Genomic DNA, 17,995 nt, shown 5'->3' on the forward strand with positions numbered 1-17,995 from the left:
TTGGCCATATATATCACTGTCACTGGAGTTTTTTTTTACATTTCAGCTTTTATAGTGCAGTATTTTTCTTGTTTTTTCAGGGCCTGAGGGAGCACTTTTTGAACACTCTGTAGAAACACCTCTTGTGAAGGCAGAAGCTTTTAAACAGCTTAGGTAAGAATTTATACATAAAAATAAAACTAAGAAGTGAATATTATTTGCTATAGATATTCACATTTTTCTGAACAAGGCATTTTCAACAGCATTTACAGAACTACTAATAACTTTTTTTTCTGTTTTATGTCACAAAGTTATACTTTTGAAGGAAAATTATACATTGCCCTGTAATTTTGAAATGTATTATGAATGATTTATTTCTGATGGTGAATATTTAAAGTCACGTAATATACTGTGGAAAGCTTTTCTATAAATCTATATTTTTCAGTTTTGAAACAAATACTTCAGGGTGACTTTTTCTATGTTACAATAGAAGTTGCTTGTCTGCAGGAGGTCATTGACCTGCCAAGATCAAGTCAAGATTTTTTTAATAATAGTATCAGTGTGAGGAAATGGGGTAATAAGAAAAATTTGGAAACGTGTAAAGCTCTGTATGACTAAAAAGCAGTTTGGAGTGAAAAAATCATTATAAAGTATGTTTCAGAGCTCCTCAGAGATAGCATTTCTATCTACGTTATTCTATGCAATGTTAAGTGTCCCAAATTAGTTTATAATATGTTGGTTCTGATGAGGTAATAAACTCAATTTATTTTCTGATCATGAGGATGTTATGTTTCATTTTATAAGCCAGTTCAAAGAAATATTTTAAATGAAAGAGGATCCCTAACAATTTCACTTCTGTCCTTTCATACCTTGGTGGTTTGCTACTTTCTGTCATAATTTCTCTTCTTGGGTTTTCTTCTGCAGTAGGGATAACTATCAGAGACTAGTGTAGGATGATTAGAGCTTTCAAGAGCACTGTCTGCATCTTGGTGACTGACTTTTCAAACTGAGAGTGGCAAATGATGGGGAGACTATTAAAATGCTTCAATTATTTTTCTCCTTTATATTTAAGATTGACTTACAGTAAGATACTTTGCAGTTGCATTTGTAGACAGAATGACCTCAAGATATTAGCTTTTACATGCTGATGTCCATTTTCAAAAAATATATTTCTACTACTATGGTAGAATTTGGATGTGAAGGACTTCGACCAATGTGTAGGATTCTGCTTTGTGAATGTTGTGTGGTATTGTAGGGATTCATTATGCTGTAAATTCATTATGTTGTTGTGGATTCATTATGTTGTAAATTTGTCATTTCCTGTGATTATCTAAATTTTGATAGAGTAGGACATCAAAATTTGTGATTACAAAGTCAAGGATCTCTCTGCAAATTTATTTGAACACATATCAGTTATTTTCTGTTGTTGTTACTTTGCTTCAAATTTATCATCTATTAATAATATTTTAATAAGCTTAAAGCTTATAGTTTTATGCTTTATCCATTATGTTATGTCACATTTTAAGTACTTATCTGCATTTTGTTTAAAAACAGTTGCATTGTTTAAGACTAAATACAACTTGTTATTAGAAATTTTACATCTGTTTCTTAAGTAGGAGATCATTTGAAGGAATGCATTAAGATTAATTCAAAGCATTCATAAAGTTGTCCTGCATGGATGCGATTACCTCATGGCTTATTATGATTTTTACCACATCAGTTATAAAAATATACTTTGATCTAGAGTGTCGGTGTGTGTTGCAGAGCTCAATTGTAATACTTAAAATCCCATTCAGTTCTGTCTTTAATTAACTTGAAATAGTGGGAAGTACAGATTCTTCCAGAATTTACAGAAATTTGCTAGTAATTATTACAATGTCAAGACAGTACCCACATGGCTACATAGCACTAGCATTTGTGACTGAGGCTAGTATTTGACATAAACCCAGAGTTGATGAACACCTGAGCTAGAAACCAGGTTAGCTTAACTCTAGGAAAAATGCTGAATATCAGGGCATGAAACTGTGCAATGTATACACCACTCACTCGTATCCTGGCAGGCCCTTACCCAGAGTAGTCTCTGAAAGCAATTCCATGGAGGGCTTTAGGAGGGGATCAAGAAGCAAACATATTAGTCTGCAATGCAGATTCTAAGTTAAGATATAGGCAGAGAATAGTTTACAAAGCTCATCCTGGAAAAAGGTTCATATTAAATGGCGTAAAAAAAAATTCTGTGTATTCTGTATTGAAGAAGCTCAGACAAGTTTACCAATGAATGACTGTTTTATAAATAGTCTGTTTCATAGAATCATAGAATGGTTTGAGTTGGAAGGGACCTTAAAGATCATTTAGTTCCAACCCCCCTGCCATGGGCAGGGACACCTCCCACTCAATCAGGCTGCCCAAGGCCCCATCCAACCTGGCCTTGAACACCTCCAGGGATGGGGCATCCACCACTTCCTTGGGCAACCTGTCCCAGTGCCTCACCACTCTCATCATGGAGAATTTCTTCCTTATATCAAGCCTAAATCTGCCCCTCTCTAGTTTATACTCATTCCCCCTAGTCCTATCATCACAAGCCTTTGTAAACAGTCCCTGCCCAGCTTTCCTGTAGCCCCTTCATAGAGTCATAGAATCATAGAATCACCAGGTTGGAAAAGATGACCAGGATCATTGAGTCCAACCATTCCTGTCAACCACTAAACCCTGTCCCTGAGCACCTCATCTACCTGTCTTTTAAATACCTCCAGAGATGGTGACTCAATCACCTCCCTGGGCAGCCTCTGCCAGTGCCCAATGACCCTTTCTGTGAAACTTTTTTTCTGATGTCCAGCCTGAACTCCTGGTGGAGCTTGAGGCCATTGCCCCTTGTCCTGTCCCCTGTCACTTGGGAGAAGAGGTCAGCTCCCTCCTCTCTACAACTTCCTTTCAGGTAGTTGTAGAGAGCAATAAGGTGTCTCTCTCTTCAGGTACTGGAAGGTCACTCTAATGTCCCCTCAGAGTCCTCTCTTCTTGAGGTTGAACAGCCCCAACTCTCTCAGCCTGTCCTCATATGGGAAGTGCTCCAGCCCATTGATTATCTTTGTAGTCCTCCTCTGGACCCTTTCCAACAGCTCCATAACCTTCGTATCTTGAGGATTCCAGAACTGGACGCAACACTCCAGGTGGGGTCTCACAAGAGAGGAATAGAGGGGCAGAATCACCTCTCTCGACCTGCTGGCCATGCCTCTTTTGATGCAGCCCAGGGTACAGTTGGCCTTCTGGGCTGTAAGCGCACATTGCCGGCTCATGTTGAGTTCTCATCAACCAGCACCCCCAAGTCCTTCTCTGCAGGGCAGCTCTCAATCACATCATCCCCCATCCTGTACTGAAACCAGGGATTGCCCTGACCCAGGTGTAGGACCTTGCACTTGGCTTTATTGAGCCTCATGAAGTTAGCATAGGCCTTCTTCTCCATGTTCCTCTGGATGACATCCCATTCTTCTGGTGTGGCAACTGCACCACTCAGCTTGGTGTCATCTGCAAACTTGCTGAGGGTGCATTCAATCTTGCTGTCAGTATCATTGATGAAGATATTAAAGAGCCCTGGTCCTGATATGGACCCCTGAGGGACACCACTTGTCATGGGTCTCCCTCTGGGCATCGAGCCATTGACCACTACTCTCTGAATACAACCATCCAACCAATTTCTTATCCACCGAACAGTCCACCGATCAGCCAATTCCCTCAGGACTCTAGGATGCATCTCATAAGATCCCTTAGACTTACGTATGTTCAGGTTCCTCAGGTGGTCACAAACCTGATCCTTCCCTACAAATCTTGCCTCAATCAGGTCTCCTGGGCTTCCATGGACTTTAGCTGCCACCTCTAGCTGGACCATAGAAAAGTTCTAGTGGAAACCAGGTGCCTTGACTTCCAACAGAATTATAGAAGTCCATGTTCAGACATGTAATTGCGTGACCCAAAATGTAGGTGGCAAATGTATTATAGGAACTAATGGAAGTAGCAGCTGTAGACGGAGACATTTTCAGCAATTCCCTAAACACCAGCTTCTCACCAGGTTCCATGTCAGGTGCTAGAACAGCCTCTTCTGATATTATTTGGAGTTTCATGCCAGCACACATACTCTTTTATCCTAAATTATCAAATAACAATCTTTTTGTGAAAACATAGTTTTTCAGTTTAGACATTTTTCCAGTCTGGTGCTAACATGTTTTTCTGATAATTTATAGCACTTTAGAATACTATTTAGCATATTATTCTATTCCTCCTATATTTCATATCATTGAATAACACAACTCATACATAGTGTTGTCATTTCGTGTTGTTGCTTCTTGTGATCTACACATCTTGTGATTTTCTAAGGGAAAAAAGCAAAGCTGTGTAACTCTCAAAACAACATTTCTGAACTGAATCCTCTTATTTTCCAAACTAAGTATAAAAGTGCTCATAAAAGTGACATCTTTCCATTTATTAACTAACTGTATACTATACATAATGAATATAACGGCATAGATGAGTACTAGCTTTGTTCTTGTATTTGTAATACATGGATGTCTGACAAAGAGCAACTGTGCCTTCTGAGCATAAGTCCCACAGTAAATCACTTACATGTTAATTGCCTAAAAATACCATCTGACTAATTGAAGTACAGTGATTTTTATTTGCATTTGTTACGCAAATCAAAAGCACAGTCAGTCAGAAGAGAATTAATTCCATAACAGAAAAGTAAGTCTGCAGTTATGATTCAGTATTTATAAAGCATCTCTGCTCCCTGATTAGTGAGATATTGCTATTGCAATGTAATTTATGACCCCAGCATTAATTTACTAGAACTAAATTTGCATTCATATACCTTACTGCATTCAGGTTAACTAAGAACGTCATCATACTTCTTTTGGAAGCTTAAAGAATTTCTTTCCATTCATCTAGTGGACTCAGATCTATGAAAAAGTATACTTTAAAAGGATTGAATGGTACAGGACACTATATTTATCAGCTTTTCAGAAACATTTCTGACTTGGATATTTAAAAATAGCTTATTAGCAAATGCTTGAGTACTACTTCACACATAGTCTTCTGTTAAACAGGGATTTTACTTCAGAATATTAAACTCAAAGTGAAAAGATTTTTCCAAGTACAATGTTTTCTCTGCCTTGTGTTTCTAGCTCTTTGTGTGCATCCATTTTCTTACAAAATCTTGTTCACTGCAATTTAGTTCATAAACTACAGTACTTCACCTGCAGGGCATTGTATGCATGGACTGTATTACCTTGGGAGATAAACTTAGCTCTGCTAATTAGATCATCCTCCGTTCTGTAGTTCTGAGTTTGCAGAGACTCTATCCTGCTCTCACAGAAGCTGTTTACCTCTTTGGGTAAGAGGGGTGGTTGGTGACCAGTTGGAACAGAACCTCAGGTCTCCTAAAGAGCGCGTGTTGGCAGTCAGATGTGTCGGCAGTCAGTTGTGTCAGCAGTCAGGGCTCCTTTCCTGAGCACCCACAACACATTTTCTGTTTTGAAAGCCTGGCAGCCTCTGCAACAAGTAAGTGATAGATTGAACAGCAGGAGAGGAAATCCATGCACTGACACTAGTGGCCTTTTTGCCAGGTGAGAGCTATCTGAGAATACATGCCAGCTTTCTGCCCACAGTCATCACTGACTTTCCTTTAAGCCAGTCAGGTGGCTGATGTTCTTTCTAAAGCCCAGAGCTGTCACTTAACACAGTAAAATCAATAGGAGTTCTTTCTGCCATTTGTATGAGACATAGCCGTTTACTTATTCTATGGCTGCTTATATCAGTAGAGCAAAGACCAAATGTATAACGATTTCTACACCTACACTATTGAGCTTTATGCTTGACAATGTCAGACTGCTCGGTGAGATTGCTAAAGTGAACTTGTCATCAGTGATTACAGCATACTCCGCTAGAGCGCAAGCAACCATGAAAACTTCATTAATGGTTGTCGCAGTTACGGATACCTTGCAGATGACCACCTGGAGCTCTGTTTCTGAGTTCATGATTGTGCTGTCACTGGCCTAAGACATAATGCTGAGCTGAGTAGGGCATCTACATTATCTTTCACCTACATACCTGTGTGCAGATATATTAAGGGAGCTAAGGGGGGGGAATGAAACAGGAATCACCATTGATAAGGATGTGTATGTGGCAAACACTGGAAGAAGAAAGGGAAGCATTTCTTAATACAAGTAATCTTCCAAGAGATGTTGTACATGTGTACTGTCGCTATTCGCACTCTTTCCCCTCTCCCTCAGCCTGTCTATGCAGTTGTGATGCTTAGGTTAGGAGGAGTCTGAAGAGAGCATGGCATGTACAGCCACTGTACTAATGAATTACCTGCTTGTCAGCAAAGACCTCTTAGCTCGAGTGTTTCTTTTCATGCAGAAGAAGTGGACACTATGAACAGCATGTACTGAAGAAGTTACTTGATATCTTTGTATGCTTCTACATATTAAAGAAAAATTTGCTTGAGATATATAAAAGAAAGTCATGGCAAATTCCAACCTTGAAAGTAATTTTATGAAAGTAAAGACTGCTAGTGAAAGTATTAACCAGATTTTTACAGCAGTGATGAAAAAAATGTTATTATATAAGAGTAAAATTACATAACACAGTAAGCTATTTCATAATATCATTAAAGTAATTTGAAAAAGATAGGTATGTTGGAAGCATCTGTGATGTGCCACATTCAATCACATTCACCGATGCCTTGGCCATTTTTAATTACCTGGAGAGTCTGCACATCATAAAGTAGAGGTCATCAAAGAGACCTCTCTTGAATTAGTTCTGCTTACCGCTCTTTATCATAATTGTCAGTCTTGAGAGAAGCTTCTATTTTAATCATATCTCAGTTCTGATCTTTAGTCTTCATTTCTTCAACAACTCTGCACTGAGTGACAGTGGACAAACAGGCAAAATCACCTTAATATTTAAGATGGAAGGAGAGTTAATAAACAAATAACTACACTGTAAGATTCACATCTGCTATGTTTTTGAACAGGTTATAAATTTTGTTTTAAATTACTTTTATAGTCTTTTCAAAGAACCATTAAGACTGGGCGCTATTCTATTCTCTCTTAAGAGAACATGTAAGTGCATTTCTCCTAGAACTCTGATAATTTCTTTTATATTGCTTACATAATTTTTATTAACCAAAACTTTGGGAACTGGAAATATTTGTTACTTGAATCTGGCATGGTAACTGTGCACAGAAATCACTCCTGAGCCATAAGCAGAGTTAGTGCCTGCTGTGCTCATGCTGAAAAATTGCCTTCAACCCAGAATCTTGTAACTGAGCTTCACTGGAATCATCTGTTGTCACTCATTTCAGATTTAAAAACATGGAATATTTTTCTTTACATTAAAGGAAGGGAAGATATACCGAAGAACATATCAGTGATAGCTTCAAGATCAGCCCATGCTCCCAACATTTAAGAATGCCACCTGAAAGGAATGGAGTGCCTCAGGAATCTGCCCTGTATCCTCAGTCATTTTTAGCATAAGACAAGATAAGCTTAAAAAAAAAACCCAATAGACTTATTTAAAAATCAACAACTATTCATATCAAGTGACATTAAAAAAAAAAAAAAAAATTATCTAACACTGTAGCTGACCCTAAATGTTTTTTTCATTGTTTGTGTGTGTGATTCAGCAAACGGCCCTTACATATCCAGGCTCCATTCATACAGCAGAGTCCCAGCCTAGAGGATGTCTGTGTGCCCAGAATAAGCTGATACATCTCAGATGCACAACCAGATTTAGAATTTCCATGTCTCTGCAAGCAGAAAAGTTCATTCACAATTCATTCATTTGTTCGTTCATTCATTCATTCATTCACTGAAGTGAGAAGGGATCCTCCCACAAACTACCCACACAGATGCATTTTCAGAGTGACTAATATACCTGGAGCATGGCCCCAGGGGTTTCCAGCTGCTCTGTCAGGTAGTTCAGGTGGAATTAATTCAACTCATTGAGACAGTGAGAGTGTAGCTATCAATCTCGTCACCTCTTGGTGGAAGGCAACACATACTGTTAAAGCACATTACATTTCTCCTAACAGAGGCATCTGTTATAAAATATATCAGATTAATTATGCCCTAGCAGTGCCTATTTCTATTCACTTTGAAGGCTGCATATATAGGCAACTACATTTGTTCAGAGGAATTGTGTGCTTATCAACTCTGCCATGTTTGGTTAAGCTCTGAAGAAATGAAAATTTGTTGTAAGAAGCAAGGCCACGCACTGTGATGGGAAACATTCAAATCCCAGAGTAAAGCTTTTCCACTTATAACCCTATATTCCATAAATACATCTAAATTGTTAATCATAGTTTATATAACCTTGTAACGAGGATTAGCAAATGCTGCCAATTACTGGCTGGCTTGATATCAGGCATGAGGTAATGAGTCGTTCCAAGCTGATAATTAGCTTGGAGGCCTTGGCCATGCTAGAACTTTATCTTTCCAGGAAAGTCATGACACCATCATATTTACATAAAAGAAATGTCTTTTCTTTCTAAGTTGGTAAAAATCCATAGTTGTCTTATACTCATTAAAGACTAAGATAATTTCAAAATACAGTCTTAATGTTTTCATTGCTATCAATTTTCTGAATCTCTTTCTTCAAAACATTCTGCATATCTTCTGCATCAAATGTTTCCTTCTTTTTTATACTGATCTTAATAATTGTGTTTCAGCCTCCCATGCTTGTATTTACATGTATATTTATTTTCTATAGCTGTTCCGTTGACACCATCAATTCTTGTTCTGAGTTTTTTTCTGATTTTCTGTACTGTTCTGCACCACCCACCTCCAATGTATTCCTGTTATTTACTTCTTCCAGCTTACAAATCTGCAAATTTGTCTGAGGAAAACAGCATAATCTCTCTTTTCTTCTAATCTTGGATATTCAGGTTGTCAACAACCCAAAGCGCAAGAGAGGGTGAAACAACCTTATGCATTTTGTGCTTTCGTTTCAGGGAGTTCTTAGCATAGACATTAGAGGAACGCATATCATTTTAGTTTCTTGGGTCCCTTACCTCTGTCCCACCCCCCTTCAGGTCAGTCGGGGCTCTTAGAAACCTGATTGAATTGAAGATGTCCCTGCTCACTGCTGAGGAGGGGAGGTGGTGGTGGAAGGACATGGACAGTGGCCTGGATGACCTTCAGAAGTCTTTTCCAACCCATAAGATTCCATGAATTTGTGATATTGCTATTTAGACACCATGATTCAGTAGTAGAGGAAGTAACAGACTTGATTCCGTATCCAAGCTGTTTGAGTTATAAGATCGTAATAAGTCCATGGATAAAATCATTTAAATATAGATACATGAATAAATGGACAAATTTATCTGTGGACAAATGAATTTATCTGTAGAAACCAATTAATGCTTATTTTATTCCTATCCAATGATTGTCTGATATAAAACACACAAACAGTCTAAGAATCCATTACTGTGGTGGCTCAAGATTTTATGAGGTCACTATCAGATTGTTTTAGCTTTAGAATATGCCTTCGCTAGAGGTGAGATATACTTAACTGAGCCTAGTGATTATTCGTGATCTGAATTCTTGGTTTCTTCATTCCACCACTCCTTCGTGAAATACTGACTCCATTGGTATCAATGGGACTTTGTTATTTCACTGTGGCTCCTCTTCATTTCAGCACAGCACAATAAGCGCGGTTGTGGTCTGTATGATGGCAGCTGCTTCCTGAGAACTGGCAGGTAGGGAAATATGAAAGTGGTTCAATGGTCTTTGCTGCCCCTCCAGAGATGAAACTCAACCCTGAAGTGGTTGCGTAGTGAAGGGCTCCTAGCCTTTACGAACACAGACATCTCGGAGGGGAAACTACTAAACTCTATGCCCTCCAGAAAAATCTAGCTGTAAAGGTAAGAGCAGCTTTTTTAAAGATATTATTTTCCTTGATTGTGTAGAATCAATTACAGATCTAAGAGTTGTTTGTTTAAGCTCAGTAACCATACACTATTAACACTTTACACCTTGTTAATACTAGACAGTAATAATTTACTTAATCTAATTTTTATTTTCCAGAATGATTTATTCTTTTTAAGAGAAAGAATCCTGCAGCAATACTATACACACCATATAGAAGTCCTAGACTGCTGTTAGTAGCCTCTTGTAAAAACTGCTGGTGCTTCACACATTAGGACTGTCAGTATATGTATATACGTAAATGCTAAGAACATTAGCATCCCAAGAAAGAAGGCTACCAGAAAAAGACATACTTCTATAATTATTTTGGAGTAGCTTTGATGTGAAGTATTCAGTATGTTTCAGTGCATTACAATGTGCTTTTATGTATATTTTTTTAGAGGTCAGAGATGTTACAAACTGCCAGCAAAGCCCAATACGTTTTGAGACTCTCCCAAGTGGTTGGAGATGAAATGATAGATGTTCCAAAATGACATTTTCATTAATGCATTTAAGCAGTGAGTAGAAGAGTCAAGGAAAAAGTGACTTTTAAAATCAAATGACAAGTTGCTCCATTACTTTATAGACTCTAATTTGCAACATAGTGTCATTGAAGGTTTAAAAAAAGGCATCAGAATTACTAAAAAATTAGATATTTTATGTACAGTTGTTTCATTCTAACCAAATAATTTTTCTTTCATGCAGTTCCTATGTATGCACACTTGCATCTAAATGCACACCTTCATAGGATGTATTCAATTGTACCCTATTCGTTTTCTTCTGATATTATCAGACAACTTTTCTGTATTTTCACAAGAAGCTGGTGATCTTCCTTCTTCTTCTACTGTGCTTCTAAAGCACAGTAACTTTATTTTGGAGAGATATTAGGCTTGGCATTCTTAAGTTGAAAGTACAATTCTAACGTTAAGCTATGTTTTGTGCTATTACAAATTTTCCTGTGAATTTGTCTGCAATTAAATAGCCAGATGCACCTGAAAGAAACTGCAAAAAAAGTTCTTTTCTTTTGTTTTAAAAATTGCTATTCAGATTAGAATCTTTAAAATCTTACTGGTTAATATATTATATTTTATTGTAAATAGCAGACTAGCTCACTTTAAGGGAGCTGTAGGTATTGACATTAGTCTTATTGAAACAGAGTATTTGTCCTAGTGCAGGCAACTCTCAGGAGTGATAACCTTTGGGTAACGATTCTTTGAACTAAGCTACAAAGATTGACGTGATGTGATACAACCATTGACCAACTGATGGACTTGACAAGGGAATATGGAAGCTGTTCTTCAGTCAGTTTTTTTCATTATACTTCATCTAGTTTAACTCAGTGGAGCTCAAACTTGGGATATCAAAGTGGAAGGAAGCTTTAATAAGTCATTAGAATTTTGTGGGTTTTGATGTTCAGTAAGAGCTATCAGAGTTTACTGTTGAATACTAATACTTCCATGTCATGAAGATATACACAGTTATTGGAACATGCTGTGAAATTTATCTTTCCTGTTTGGAAGAAGATGTAATTTTAGGAGCCATTCCAAAGAAAATAATTTTACAAAACAAAACAGAAATCTCAGTCCTGTTGTTTTGTCCTTCTTTGCCTTTGAACCTGCTGGCAAACAACCAAAAGCCACAATGCAGAACACCAAGATCCACAGCTTTGGGTAATCATAATTCTTACATCTTGATCACCCTCCCCACTTGCTTGACCTCAAAACAGCAAGCTGCTTGGAGATAAATGAATATGGGTGGGAACTGGCTGGTAGCATTAATATGTGCCTGCTGCTTGCTATCCACTTCTACAACTCCAGCTTAGTTTTGCTCAGCTTTTGTCATCAGGAATCCATCTTCTCAGAATATGGTTTGAAATTCCATCTATTAGACCATAAGTAAATGCTGACAATCTCTTCTTCCTGGGTAACCTAGTGCATGCTCTGGCTGTGGTTTACTCTCTTACAATGCCTGGCTGCGTTGCCAGTGAATTAGACTGCTTTCAGACTAATTGAAAAGCCAATATACTCCTATTGCCTTTTAAAGGTTAACATGCATTCAAAGAGCAGAGCTGAAAGCAAACATCTACAAAGAACCAAGGTCAGTTAAGCCCACAGAGTCCTCTTGGTTGCTTTTTGACTCTCAAGACAGTTTCTTGACAAGTTAAAGATACTCCTTTTTCCTCTTTTTTTCTCATTGGTTGTTTGTTTGGGGTTTTTTTCCTTCATTTTCACCTTTTCTATTTTTCCTCTGCTCCACAACTTCTAATGATTGCGTAAGTTCTCTTCTATTCCCCTTTCACCTCTCAAGTTAGACCTGAACTCTGGGTGTTCATGGAAGGACTCTTTTCTGTATTCTAGATGCACATGAGGGCTTCTTCCTTACTTTTTCTGTACCGTACCTTTAATACTATAGTACCAGATTTAAACTTCATACAATCTTCTCTTTATGGTAAAATTGAACAGGCTATTTTAATGGAAAAGCAAGTGGAGGTGGGGAGGAGCGGGGCGGGGAGTAATAGGGATAAGCTGGATGTGTGTATGGGTATAGCATAGCAGTTATTGGATGCACCACAATTTCAGAGGCAGTGTCCATCTATCTATCCAAGTCCATTGACATTAACCCTGGTCTTCCCTCAGGTTCATGCTGGGAGGAGTACATGAATTTGGGGAACTTCCGTCTGAAGTCATAACCAGGAATTCTGGCCCCATTGAATTCAAGAGAGATGCTGACTCATGAGATGAAAAGGACAAAAAGTGTCCAGAAGGAAAGAATAAACTATTCCCCAAATTCAAAAGAGCAGGCTGTTTCCTCTGTCCTGCTGTAAGAGTAAAGCTGTCCCACGTTGCGGTAGGAAACTTGGGATATGGAAGACTGTTGTACTCATTCTGCAGTACTAAAACCAGCTTTATAATGCATTGTGGTGCTTTAAGATCAGCCAGGTGTCCTTCCATCTTCTGCCAGAACAGGATGAAAGAAGAGATCAATATTCCTGCAGCATGCACCAGCTGAGAAGGGACATTCAAAGTCATGGCTCAGCTAAGCTGCTTCTTTACCATGACTGCAGCAGGCTGTCAGTCTTCTTGCATCCTTTCTGAACACAGCCAACTAAGCAGTTTCTGGTTTCTGGTATCTTCAGGAGTTAGCAACATGCTTATGGGCAAGGGTTTGAATCTCCAAGCATGTAGGTTGTTGGGATGGTTTCAGATCCAGAGCCTGGATGCTGTCCAGATTCCCTCAGAAGACTTTCAAACAATCCTTCATAAATTATTTTGCACACCTCAGCACCAAATTTCCTTGGCTGCCCACCAAGACAGTATGGTAAACTTCTCGATCTATCTTACCAACAAGGAAGAAGACAGCAATAAAAATATTATCTTCTTTGTAATTTGTTGCTTTAGTATTCATGGACTGCTGGGGGACAAATATCCAGCAGATGACAGAGCCATGAAATGTTAGCATGGACCACTTTACTCCTCCACCCTTCCTTGTCTTTCATTAGCAGAGACAGTGCAGTTTCCCACCACTTGGTCGACAAACATTCAAGTGGCTGCAGGGATCAGAGTGAAAGAGAGCAAAGCAAAATATCTGCTTTGCAAGTCAGTCTAGGTATGGTTTCAGCTGCTTCAAGTTCCATGAATATGGCCACATGAGTGTTTTAATTCAGAATTAGGAACATGCTGTTGAGGGAAACCTCACAACTGACTGAGTTGCCCAAATCTTGGATGCCACTATGGAACTGTTTGGGGCACATGAACAGGATTACATTTGGGTAAAATTAACCTGAAATCTATGCTTTCCTGGAGAATGCCTAACATGCCCCAACCTTTCCGGCTGTGCACTCTTCAGGGCCAGGCAACAGCTAGTCCAGAGTACTCCTCAGAACACATATAATGGGGATGTCAAGTCCTTGGCATCTAACGTTGTGCTGTTCAGATCACTTCCTCTTGCACCACACCACTTGCTAATAGACCCCTGGCAGCTACTGCAGTACCTAGAAGCTACTTGTAAGTACAGAATCTATCTTCCCAAATGAGATACAGGCTGTGACAGATTTCTCATTTAGGACAGTACATTACATAGATTAATTCCTCTAGATGATAAAGAACCTCACTCCATTCCATAAAAAGTAATTTATATGCCTGTAATTTGAAAAAAAAGATAAAGTGACTGGTAACAATATATTCTCTCATCATTCTGCTGCCTGAATCCAAACACTAAAAAAGGACCAAAAGTTCTTAAGAAAATCAACTTCTGTCCTGCTTGTGTCCACGTACCTTCCAGCACTGGCAAGCAAATTGAATTATTGTTTTGCCAAGAGTTTTGAGAGTTGCACATCAACATTATGCTCAGTCCAGCCTACTCTCTTCCTGCTTTTATTGCCTAGGGAATAGATCTTGAAACTTTCCTATCCAACATTATCTGCACACAGTCGTGTATCTGGTTCATGACTGACCAAATCATTCACAGTGCAGAGCAACTTCGTCCCATCATCTGTTCACTGATATATAAAAAATAAGACCACATTTTACTTTATTAATGTCTATTTAAAACATCACCAGTGTTAATAACCACAGTGCTCCGTTTATATCTTTCTGAGACACCTTGAGTTGGCATCCAAGTATCTCCATCATTCAGTTCTTCTGGTAGGGCAGTTCTGTGTTCCCCAGACCCTTAAGCATACAGGAGAAATTCAAACTTGCCCATCAGTGACAAACTGGATGTGCCTCAGGGCCAGGACCACTGAAGAATTTTAGGTGACTTTAAGGGACCAAGAAAGTTGTGTGTCTTCAGGACCAAGTGGGGACTGAGAAGAGACATTTAAAGTCAAGGTTCAACTCAGTCATGTCATTTCTATACAAGGTACCTGTTTCCCTTTTGTTACATCTCGACTTGAGGCACTGAACCTTTGAGTGTTGGATGAAGAAATACATCCTTAGTGTTACTGAACCTCACACATAATAGCTCCAGAAGGCTTTAAAATCACTGCTTAAGCTTCGCTGTGGTTTCCATTTCCAGGAAGCTCCAATGACTTATTTAGAAATCTACCTTTAGTTAATCTAGAAATAGGAGCTGTATAAACAGCTGAAATTTTGGATTGTGATTAATATAGCAAATGTGATTCTGCCATGTAATTTAAATTATATGTAGATCATACCATAAATCTGTAAATGCTTCCGAAGTCCGTAGGCTTCTTACCTGCATTAATTTTGGCAGAGAGTAAGAAATATTTCTCAAGTGTTTGATTGCTTTTCAAACTCTAGGTCTGATAGCTCTTCAAATATCTGTCCCAGTCTGCCTTCTTTTAATATTCAACAGAGCTTAAAAAATAAAATGTATGCCTAAGTGTAGATTATTTACATAGATTAGATACTTTGCAGAAAAACATGAGTGATTCAATGTTTATAGCAGTTTGCTAAAAGAAACTAAGGCAACAATTGTATTCAACTACTTTGCCACTGACTTATGAAAGTATATTAAACTTTAAATATTAAAAATACAAACTTTGATTAATTTTTCATTATATAATGCATACAAATATGCATTGGAAAATAGTCCCATGAAGTAGACCTCACATGTAAATTACTCAGGGAAAAACTGATTTCCATTTCCATAAAAGTGTAAATCTAAGGATCTAAACCAAAAAGTTATACAACAAACACTGATTAATAAAGATTACCAATGCTATGCGAGATGGGTGATGCAGAACAGACTCATATTCTTGCCTTTGTACTCAACATGATCATGACAGAAGTTTGTGCCATCTGAGTTATCAGATAAGACATCAAACTATTTTATGGATACAGTACTGATGTGGAATCATGATGCAGTTATCCATTGTTAGGAATTTAAATTATCAATCTGGAGTTTAAAGGGATTAAAGGCAACTAAACCAGGACATGATGGGGAGGGGCAGATTATAGAAACAGAATCATAGAATGGTTTGAGTTAGAAGGGGCCTTTGAATAGATCAAAGAAGATAGAATCTCCTGTTACCTCTGGCCAGCAATGATAAGCCAATATTATTTGAGTTATTTTCAGGTTTGGGCATAAAAAATCAAGTTTCAGTGACTGTGCTTGACTGTGCTCATATATCATGGGTTTAGGTTTTAAGATACCAGCTGGATTTAGCTTCTTCAGAACTCTGAGAAATAACTGAAACTTCTCACAAGCACAATCTGGCTTCTTTTTAATTCTAGTTTTAATTAATTAACTGCAAAAAAAAGGGAGAACTGAACTATTGTGTGTGAAGTCTTTTCATTCCTCTAGCATGACTGGCAGTCAACATCTAGAATCACTATCTGAGGCATACCCAGTAAAGGACCTGCTGCGGCAGTCCTTCACTTATCCAGACTGGCAGCTGTTGAGCACTCATAAGCCAACACAGCGTCTGCTGGGAGTACACACACATACACATACACACACACACATACACACACCCCTTACATTTCCAGAAGGCACAGTGGGTCAGCATATGCAGACCTGGGAATAGGGACTCATGTGCATTATCGATGAATCCCTTGTTATTTCATGTTTGTCCAGGGAACCTATGGAATAGAAAAGGTAACATGGATGTAAAGTAAACTGAGACCACTCGTTGATTAATTTTCTCTAGCCTTAATATTCGTTTGTTTAATGTTGGCTGATAGTGTAAAATCCAGGCTAGTGTCGTCATTAATCATGATGGATCATGAAGATCCATCAGCAAGATCGTGAAATAGGACATCTTGAGTGCAATCACACAGCACATGCAAGACAATCCGGTGATCGGGCTTATGAAAGGCAGATCCTGCCAAACTAACCTAATCGCTTTCTATGAAAAGGTGACCCACTTAATGGATGAGAGAAAGGCTGTGGATGTGGTGTTCTTGGACTTCAGTAAAGCCTTTGACATCATTTCTCGCAGTATTCTGCTTGAGAAACTGGCTTCCACTGGCCTGGACAGGCTCACACTCTGCTGGGTAAAAAACTGGCTGGATGGGCGGGCCCAAAGAGTGGTGGCGAATGGAGTTAAATCCACTTGGAAGGTCGGAGGCCGGTCACAAGTAATGTTCCCGAGGGCTCAGTGCTAGGTCCAGTTCTGTTCAATATCTTTATCAATGACCCGGCTGAAGGGATTGAATATGACCTTACTAAGTTCGTGGATGACACTAAGGTGGGAGGAAGTGGCTAAGGCCAATGGGATGAGATTTAACAAGGCCAAGTGCAAAGTCTTGCACTTGGAACGCAACAACCCCATGCGGCACTACAGGTTTGGGAAAGAGTGGCTGGAAAGGTGCCTGGGAGACAAGGACCTGGTGATGTTGGCTGACGGCCAACTGAACAAGAGCCAGCAGTGTGCTCAGGTGGCCAAAAAGGCCAGTGGCATCTTGGCTTGTATCAGAAATGGCATGGCGAACAGGTCCAGGGAAGTGATTCTGCCCCCATATTCAGCACTGGTGAGGCCACACTTCAAATACCATGTTCTGTTTTGGGCCCCTCACTACAAGAAAGATATTGAGGTGCTGGAGCGTGTCCAGAGAAGAACAACGAAGCTGGTGAAGGGCCTGGAGAACAAGCCTTATGAGGAGCAGCTGAGGAAACTGGGGTTGTTTAGCCTAAAGAGGCTGAGGGGAGACCTTATTGCTCTCCACAACTACCTAAAAGGAGGTTGTAGAGGGGTGGGTGTTGGTCCCTTCACCCAAGTGATAGGTAATAGGATGAGAGGGAATGGCCTCAAGATGCACCAGGGGAGGTTCAGATTGGACATTAGGAAAAACTTATTCACCAAAAGGGTTATCGGCAGAGGCTGCCCAGGGAGGTGATTGAGTCACCATCCCTGAAGGTATTTAAAAGATGGGTAGATGAATTGCTTAGGGATATGATTTAGTAGTGGGCACGTAGGGTTGGACTCAGTCTCAAAGGTCATTTCCTACCTAGTGATTCTTTGAAGAGCGAGCCTATGTTCAGGAACAAAACCTAGTAGGTGTCAACTCTGATCCTGCAGTGTTCCCAGTGCCTCCAGACAAAGAAATTCTAGGTAATGGTCAAAAGAAGCAATATAAACACTAGCTTGTTACTGACCT

At 39.1% G+C, this 17,995-nt stretch overlaps 1 protein-coding gene across 6 annotated transcripts in view; it reads left to right on the plus strand.

Annotated features, from left to right (window-relative positions):
- Positions 1–17,995, plus strand: part of SGCG (sarcoglycan gamma) — a 127,506-nt gene that overhangs the window by 103,915 nt on the left and 5,596 nt on the right. For all 6 annotated transcript variants that reach the window (XM_054056884.1, XM_054056881.1, XM_054056882.1 and 3 more), the window contains one exon: positions 81–153. In XM_054056884.1, the coding sequence (XP_053912859.1) occupies positions 81–153 (73 nt within the window). The remainder of the gene's footprint in view (positions 1–80; positions 154–17,995) is intronic.

Source organism: Cuculus canorus, chromosome 1 (assembly GCF_017976375.1).
Source record: "Cuculus canorus isolate bCucCan1 chromosome 1, bCucCan1.pri, whole genome shotgun sequence".
Taxonomy (NCBI): domain Eukaryota; kingdom Metazoa; phylum Chordata; class Aves; order Cuculiformes; family Cuculidae; genus Cuculus; species Cuculus canorus.